At 38.6% G+C, this 9,559-nt stretch overlaps 1 protein-coding gene across 1 annotated transcript; it reads right to left on the minus strand.

Moving 5' to 3' along the window:
- Positions 1 to 4,786: 4,786 nt before the first annotated feature.
- On the minus strand, positions 4,787 to 6,859 carry TMEM69 (transmembrane protein 69). Its single transcript, XM_006903617.1, is given in 3 exon segments — positions 4,787 to 4,866; positions 4,869 to 5,193; positions 6,818 to 6,859. Coding segments are annotated over 3 exon segments (447 nt in total).
- Positions 6,860 to 9,559: the final 2,700 nt, after the last annotated feature.

A 9,559-nucleotide genomic window follows, 5' to 3' on the forward strand; every position in this document is an offset into this window, starting at 1 on the left:
AACAGTTTAAAAGGGATATATGATTAGGTATTATTGTCATGACAGGAGTCCAGAATGAAGGCTGCACACTGGAGTGGACTTAGGGGGAGGGATTGCATAACAATGAAAGAGTTTTACTTTTCAAGAAGAGTGGATTGGGAGGAGGGGTAGGCAGGGAGAAAAGTACAACAATGAATGAATGGAAACCCTAAGTCTTTGTAAACTTTCATTAAATTAAAAAAAAAATGAGAGTCTGCACTCAGATTTAAAAGATTTAGAAAAATGTTCCTACAATTTTTCATTATTGCTAGAACCAGTTTAATTGACACTGTGTAGGTATCTTACACAGCTACACGGAAATAAATAGGGAGGTGTGGTGGTGTATTCCATAGGGAGCTGTGCTCCTAATTCAAAAGTGTTACCTCTCTGGCTGTTGGAATCCATTGGCAGTGCCACAATAAAAAGATATGCAGGGAGCTCTGGTGGTCTAGTGGCAAGGAGTTGCACTGCAGTCCCAGAGGCATGCGATTCGAATCCACCAGATGCTCTGCTGGAGAAGGAGGGACAATCTCCTCCTGTACCAGTCATCCAGTTCTACGGTACACACACACAAATAATAAAAAAATTAAAAAAAAAAGATATGCAATCTCCTTTCATGCACTTTATAACCTCCAGAAACATACTTGGGGGGGGTTCAGCTAGAAGTCAGTTTTTACTTGATGGCAGTAAGAATTTAAAAAGTGAGAATATGGCAAAGGGAGCTCTGGTAGTGCAGTCTGTAGCAAGTTGTACTGCAGTAGTTTCTCTAGTTTGGGTCGACTAGCAGCTGCTCATGACGGGCAGTCCACTTCATGTGATTTACCACCTCAAAAACTTGATAGTGAGTGGGTCAGCTATGAGTTGGAATTGACTCAGCAGCAGTGAGTGAGTATGTGAGTGATATGAAAATGTCAAGATTATGGAGGTGATTCAGGATAAAACACAAAAATGAAGAATACAGGGTGAGCGTAAGTTTCTTTATTCTTCTCAAAGAGCAAGAGATGTAAGAAGTGCAGAAGATTCCTGAAAATAGATAATTGTAAATATGCTTATCATTTCCTAAATGGTGAGTTGTTTTAAAAAGAAAGTACTGATAAAGTGTCTACATTTTTTTTCGCTGTATTAACTTGACCTATTAAAAGAGTTCCTGAATTACTAAATTGTAATAAGAATTCCAGGTGTTAAAATTTGTTTTGCTCTAACTTTTGGAATTTGCACTTTAATTTTACCTTTTTTTTTTCTCAACAGCTATTGAAATTATTTGATAATTCAATATGCATTATTAGGTCAATTCCCCTTAAAATCAAATGTACTTAAAAATAAGTTCAGAAGTATATTCTGAACTAGCAGTATGCTTACAAGACCAAACTGTTGTGAGGCTGCCAGGTCTTTTCTAACATTTGAGATTTGCACGTTTCATTTTGCCATTAACTGTTTTCTCAGCAACTATTACAATTGATCATCCTCTAAAATACCTGAAAATTTTCGATGGAATAGTCTATCAATTTCAGGTAAATACAAATGTATCTAAAAACTAGTTTTCATAAGCATGTGCTGTAATTGGGTTGTAATTTTGTGTGATTTTACCTATTTGAGAATATATTTGAAATCAAATAGCTTGGCAAATTTCTTTGTTGTCATTAACACCAACCCTATGAACAGATCTGAACTTTGTCCTATGTTGGGCCATCCTCACCAGCTCTGGTATATTTGAGCCCATTATAGTCACTGTGTCAATCCATCTTATTTAGGGTCTTCCTCTCTGACTGCCTTTCCCAGCTTGGTATCTTTTCCAAGGACTAACTTCTCCTGACAGCATGATCCAAGTGAGATAGTTTCACCATCCTTGCCTCTAAGGAGAACCCTGGTTGCCACTTTTCCCAAGATAGTCTTGTTTATATAGTTGTGTTGGTTGTTGCTGTATACCACTGAGTCAGAACTGACCCTCCAGCAGGTTTTCAGAGGTAAAAGAGTTAAATCACACAAAAGATTACCCATATTTCCCCCCCACAAAGCAGCTGATGGATTCAAATGCTTGCCTTCAGGAGTGTAGCTTCTTAGCAGTTGGCCACAAGAGGTCTTGTTCATATACTATAATTTAGCATAAGGGAGCTCTGGTGGCATAGTCCACATAGAGTTGTGCTGCTAACCCAAAAGTGGCACCTTTCTAGAGGTTCACATTCTCCACTAGCTGTTTTACAGGAGAAAGATGGATAATCTCCTCCTGTGTGATTTACAGCCTCCTTACAACCCACTGGAAGGTCAGCTATGAGTTGGTTTTGACTCAACAGCAAAAGAAATTAACATCCTCATCCAAACCAGTCAAATTTGAGGAAAAATTAGCTTACTTTTTTCAGGTTGCAGAATTTTTCTTTACATTGAAAAAAAGATGATGACTGTAGTGGTTTCAACTATGGGTGTTAACTGCTAAACTTCATAATGATCAAAAGTAGGCCTAACTCTATGGTTACACTCTAGTCCCTGATACTGACACCAAGACTCAATTGAATGGATACCATATGCATATAATTTACTTTTAAAATTTAGCTTAACTATTATGCAAAGATAGCATGCTAGGTGATACATTCTCTTCTGCTTGTTAATAATTTAAAATGTTTTCCCTTGTTAGAATTAAGTTTTCAAATTAGAACTTTTAAAAGCAGTTCTTAAGTGTTTTTGATCAGCTGATGTTACATGTTTAGTGATAAGGGATATGTGCATCTTAACCAGGCCCAATTATGTGCCATTGAGTCGCTTGTGACTCATAGCAACAACAGCTCTGAACCCTGCTCTATCATGTGCCAACCTAAACGTCTGACACACCTACCCATTAATCCATCTCATTGAGGGTCTTCCTCTCTCACACTGTCCCTCCACCTCCCAAGCATGATGTTCCTCTCCAAGGACTGGTCCCTCTTTGCAACATGTCCAAAGTATGTCAGACCCTCTCTAGGATGTACCTGTTTGTTCTCCTAGCAGTCCATCATATGTTCAATACTCTTCTCCAGTACCACAGCTCAAAGGCATCAGTTCTCCTTGTATTATGTCTAGTCATTATTGAGCTTTCTGATGCACAGCAAGTAATTGCGAAGACTATGGCCTGGATCAGATGCACCTTACATCTCCATACGGACATTGTTGCTCTTCAGTACTCTGGAGAGGTCCCTGACAGCAGACTTTCCAAATATTTTTATTAAAATCTAAAAAAATGTTGGTCCCAGAGGAACACGGTTCGAATCCACCAGATGCTCTGCCGGAGAAGGAGGCGCAATATCCTCCTGTACCAGTCAGATCTGATTTGACGGTACACGCACACAAAATAAAAAAAAAAAAATTTAAAAAAAAAATTAAAAATAAAAAAATGTTGGGACCTCTGCCCCTTATTACACTGCTTCTTACTAATTTTCGGACCAAACATCTTTTCAGTTCCTGTATCTAAGTTACGTCAGGTAAAATACAATTGCATTAAAATTGCTTGGAAATATAATTCCCACAGGCAAATTGTAAAACCACCATCCTCTGAACTAGGAGGGAGAATATCTTAGTTACCTAGTGCTGCTACAACGGACACCACAAGTGGATAACTTTAACAAATTTATTCTCTTACAGTTTAGGAGACTAAACTCTAAACTCTTGGTTACTTCTTAAGGGTAAGGTCCTTAGTGAGCTCTAGAATCTTCTTCAGCATATGCAGGCCTCTTATTCCCTGAAGACCTGTGTGTCTTGCCTTTTATGCTGTCAAGGAGCAAGCAGACAGCCTTCTGGAGGGTCTTCAGTGCTGTAAGTGCTGACGACAGTAGGTCCACAGCTTCAGCAAGTTGTTTGTTCCCGTAGCCACTGGCCCGCACTTCCAGCGGCACTGGGCCTGCTCTGTTCACACAGCACGCTTATAGCCCCCAGCTGTTAACACCTGGCACTTTCTTGGTGGTATTGAAGCTCTACCTCTCTGCTCACTTTCGTCCCCTTTTATCTCACAGGCCATACTCTAAGGAAACTTAGCTTTCTCTTTCTCAGATGGGATGAACAAGTGTTGTGTTGTATCCTTAATCTTGTTACAGCTAATTAGTTTGTCAGATCAGGGGGATCATTATACAGCTTCCACATTACTATTACTTACATGTATTCTGGAGTGCACAATTTAAACCATGGTAGAGATTTGTGTTTTAAGGAGAAAAGTCTAGCAAGAAAGTTTTTCACATTTTAAAAAGTTTTACACTATACAATGTAATTCTAACACTGAAATTCCTGAGTAGATAACTATAATTCAGAAAGAATAAGAACTATAACTTAATGTGACACAAACAGTATTTGTCAGGAATTTTTAAGATCTTGCTCAAACTACTATGAAATTACTATTTATAGAAATGAAAAACAACCTGTGAAGAATAAATTACCATTTGTGGAAGAAAAGACAACTAGAAAAAGGTGATGCCAGAACAAATCCTTACAAGGTAATGACACCTAAGAAGTGGTTTCATATTTATTCTATTTGACCAGACTTGTAGACCTTTTCTCTGGATAAATACTTTCAAGTAATAAAGTGATTACAAATGAAAAAAAGGCCACTAAAGTAACTACTATCCTTATGGCTTTGAACCAATTGGGATAATGTGGCAAGAGAAAAAATTCACTATGTAATGCTATCCCTAAACCTATTATTACTGTGACTATAGCTTCGTGGAGCCTTTCAGAAATTAGAAATGCAAACCATGAAAACAGAAGAGGAGCTATACTGTTTGCTAAGTTGAGGAAGTCTGGTTTGGCTGGACTACTTTCTGGCAGAGCAAAACCCCATCTGACCCCTCCCAGGAAAGCGAGGACACTGGCTCCATAAGCCATCTGAGTAAATGCTAACATGGGAACATAAGTCTTTGTCATCACCATGATTAGTGGCGGAGCAACAAAGGGGATCAGTCCTGCCAGAGTTAGGTATAGTGCAGGCTTTGGACTATCAGAAAGGTAAGTGATGGTGCTTGGTGGCCTGGCTGGAAGTTGTGCTTGCTTCTTCTTAAAATGGCTTGGGGAAGTATGATAATATTTGCTCATATACACTGGAGATGATGACAAGACCCAACATCTTGGAAACAAAGAGGAAAAGTTCTGCTGGAGAGAGGCCTTGAGAAAAAATGTATCAACTTTCCTGCTGGCTCCTAATCCCACTGCATACTTCAGCATCTATAAAGAAAAAAGCACCAAAAGACAAAATTTAGTTTTACTTCCACCCGAATGTGAAATAATGTAAAACAAATGATCTGTTTTCCATTAGCATCAAACTTTTATGAAAAAGTTCAACTACTAAAACTATTAGCCAGATGACAGCATACAAAAGAAACTGAGAAGAACTAGTGATACACTCAACCTACCTATAATGTCATTCCATGAACAGCTGAAAAGGACGAGGTAAAGACTAAACCGGAATAATGCTATTTTATGTAAAGAAAAGCCAACTACCTTCTAACTTAGCATTATAAACACTGCATAAAAGAAAGGATTACCAATTAAGCTAAGCTAAGCACTGGCTGGCTTCCATTAACTTGCAGTGAACAGTTTTACATGTACTTAAAGATATGTGAAACTATTCATGATACATGAATAAGTAAACACAAGTAAACCTGTTCTTATTTTGCATACTGGGTATTCCTACCAGACACTGTAGATTTGAACAGGCTTTGATCAGTTTAAAAGGACAGTACAGTTGGGAGGCAGGCCAGTTATACTTAGGAGAATCTTGCCCTTTGTATAAGCCTTACAATTCCAGTTTCTACTACTTTCTATCTCTGAATTTACTTTCTATTATTATTCAAAATTCAGCTTGAAGCTTTCCTTAGCCCCTACAGTCTGATTCAGTAAGCCTGTAATAAGTATCCTAAGTACACTGATAGAATTGTTACGAGAGTGAAAAATTGTATGTTGTCTCTGCCTCAGTATAGATTTGAGAGTCATCTGCTTGCCTTTTAAATCAATCCCAAGTGTTTTTCCTTTTATGGTACATGCCAAAGTAGTAACTTTTCCTGCTAATCCTGTACTTTAGCAAGCAGACTTCAAACTTCAACTGGTAAACAGAATACTAGCTTTAAAAAGTGATACATGAAAGAAAATTGAAATTTTTAAGACGTTTGGTAATTCTTTAAACATACTAGAAATTAGTCTTTGAGGGCCCTTTTCCCTTGTCTGAAATGCTCTTCCCTCTGTTACTTACATGCCCACTTGTTTCTGACCATCTTTCCTATAAGTATATATAATCCGAAGCCCATCCTATGTGCCTCTTTGGGTATGGTAACAATATATAACAAAACATTTGCCAATCCAACATTTTAATATGTATAGTTCAATAATACTGATTGCATTTATTATGTTGGACAACCAGCACCACTAATAATTGACAAATTATTATATCACCATTAAAAGAAGCTCAGTGCTCCTAAGGAATGATTCACCATTCTCACTCCCTCCACACCTGTTAACCAGGTCTCTATAAATTTAGCCTTTTAAACTTTGCTCTCCCTCCATTTATCTAATCTATAAATGGAATTATACATATATAAAATTCTTGTGTGACCGATTTCACGCAGAAAATGTCTGCAAAGTTCATCTGTCTGCTAACAGGTGTCAGGACTTCATTTCTCTTTATGAAGAGAGAACTTACTCATGACACTACTTCCCTTCTCTACATTATAGTTCTCCATGGCACTTACCACTTGGCATACTACTTCACTTATCTGTGTATTATCTACCCCTCTTGCTCTAGCCAGAGCCATGCCTGACAAACTGTGTTCAAATAGTTGCTAAATAAACCAACCTTTGAAGATGCTAGAGAAAATTTCTGGATGAAGTGAAGCATATTGGACCCTAATGAAAGTCTTGCTCATGAAGATGCCAGGCAGCCCTGATTGACACCTTCTTACAGCTTAGCAGAAAGGCTGAAGCTGCACTGCAATTCCAGAAGTACACAGTTCGAATCCACCAGATGCTATGTTGGAGAAGGCCGGGCAATCTCCTCCTGTACCAGTCAGATCCGATTTGACAGTACACACACAAAAAAAAAAATAAAAAGGTTGAAGTATGTTGCTATGTACAAAAAAAGTTGTCATTTAATTTCCTCATTTTACATATTTGAAAAATAGGAACACATGAAAATTTCTGCCATATAACAGTTTCTTTTTGAAGTAAACCAATGTTTTCAAAGAATCAGTAACACATTAATACACCCTGTTCTTCTCTGAACTCTTAAGGCTTTCAGCTGCTAACCAAAGTTAGTAGTTAGAACCCACTAGCCACGCCATAGCTGAGATAAGGTAGCTTGTTTCCACAGATTTACAGCCATCACAATACTCCTCCTCCTCCTCCTCTGCCCTACAGGATTGCTCAAACTTGCAATCAACTTGATGGCTGTAGGTTTGGGTTTTTCAGTCGGGCATAACAGATGAATCTTGTTTTTACAAAGACTGCCTCTATCTGTGTTGATTTTAGACAGATTACTTCCTTGGGTGCTCGTTTTCTAATCTTTAAAAATAAAGCTCATAGCTTCTGTTCTTTTGCCCTCCTTTGTTGTCCCTTCTGGGGGCTTAGAATTAATACAGCTCAAAATAGTAACAAGCAATCAAAATAATTAACGTGTGAACCAAACACCATAATCGTGTATTTTTTTCCTATTCATTAGCTTCATCGTGTTGGTGGTATTAAGAGACAGACAGTACAAAATCAGGTAGACTTTATAATTTATCCACTAAATTAAGTAAAAACGCTCAGCATCTCCACTATTTCGGTGGAGAAAATTTCAAGCGCAAACCACAAAATCGACATTCACGAAACGGGCTGAGTATTAATTCAAAGAGCCTCAAGAAATCTCGTCCCACGGTTCCTTCGGATCCTATTTCCTACCAAGCATTGTTGTCCTCATTCTGCCATCAATTTCTGCCGGCACTTCTTCGCCAATGGTGGGCCAAAGCGTGAGACTAAAGACCCTCTGAAAGGGCACTTCCGGCGAATGGGGTTAGACACGCCACTTCCTGAAGGAAAAAACGGAGTCCGGATGGGAACTTGACTTGCGTCGATTAGTTCCTAGGTCCTGTGTCCCTCTTGAGGGGTCATCCTTTGAAATACCGTAGTTTGTTTCGGAAGTTGGTTGTGTTGTCTGCATATACTTGCCTCGTTATTCTAAAGTTCTCAGCTGGGGGTATCTGCCACACTAATAGAATTCAGGACAACATTAAGAAGAATGAGAATTCCTGAACACTTACTTGTTGTACTCTTGAGAAACCTGCACATAGACCAAAAAGTAATCATTCCAACAAAACAAGGAGATAGTGCATGGTTTAAAATCCGGAAAAATGTGCATCAAGGTTGTATCCTTTCATCATACCAATTCAATCTGCATGCTCAGCTAATAACTTGAGAAATTGGACTATTTGAAGAAGAATGTGACATGTTTGGGGGAAGAGTCATCAATAAGCTTTAATTTGCAGATGACACCACCTTATTTACAGAAAATGAAAAAGACCTGAAGCACCTTCAGGAGAAGATCAAAGACTACAGCCTTCAATATGAATTACATCTCAACCTCACGAAAACAAAATTCCTCACCACTAGAAAAACAGGCATCATGATTTGAGATGATCAGCTGTTATATTTTACTTGGATCTACAATCGTCTGATATACTTTGGACATGTTGCTCGGAGGGACGGGTCCTTGGAGAGGGACATCATGCTGGGGGTGAACAGCACAGGAGGGGAAGACCCTCTATGAGATGGATTGATTCTGTGACGGGGTAATCGGAATGGGTGTGTCAGAGGCAGTGCAGTTGGCGAAGGATAGAGCAGGGTTTAGGGCTGTTGTGCATAGGGTCGCGATGAGTTGCAAACGACTTGACGGCACATAACAACAACAACCGCAATCAACTCATGGTAGCAGCAGACTTTTCTCCTCATGCTATGATGAGGGACGCCTGTTCTTCCTCCAGAAAGTTTTTCTCTTTCATGCCTTTAACAAATTTTCTGCCATTATCTTTGCTAAATTTTTATAACCCTAACGGGGTGCTCTTAGCTTAAATAAACTTTTCCCTACTGACAAAGAACATGGTAGCAGCAGTAAAGAAATAAAAAAGATGTATTGGGGAAATCTGCTTTCAAGAATCTCTCCAAAGTGTTAAAGAACAAGAATGTCAGATTAAAGACAAAGGTACATCTGATCCAAACTGTAATTATTTCCCAATTGCTTCATATGAGTGTGAAAGTTAAACAGTGAATAAGGTAGACTAAACAGTCGATGCATTTAGATTGTTGATGAACAGAATATGTTTGACAAATGCCAAAAGAATAATAACATCTGTCTTGGAAGAAGTGCAACCAATATGCTCCTTAGAGGCTAAGATGGTGAAATTTCATCTTATATACTTTGTCAATAGGGTTTAGTCCTTGGAAAAGATATCATTTGGAAAAGTAGAGAGTCAGTGAAAGAGAGGAATACCTTCAACAAGATGGATTATAACAATGGGCTTGAGCGTGGAATTTATCAGGTGGTGCAAGACAGGGCCAAGCTTTT

The sequence above is a fragment of the Elephantulus edwardii genome, unplaced genomic scaffold, assembly GCF_000299155.1.
Source record: "Elephantulus edwardii isolate Elephantulus edwardi_28Jun2011 unplaced genomic scaffold, EleEdw1.0 scaffold00243, whole genome shotgun sequence".
In the NCBI taxonomy this organism is placed as follows: Eukaryota; Metazoa; Chordata; class Mammalia; order Macroscelidea; family Macroscelididae; genus Elephantulus; species Elephantulus edwardii.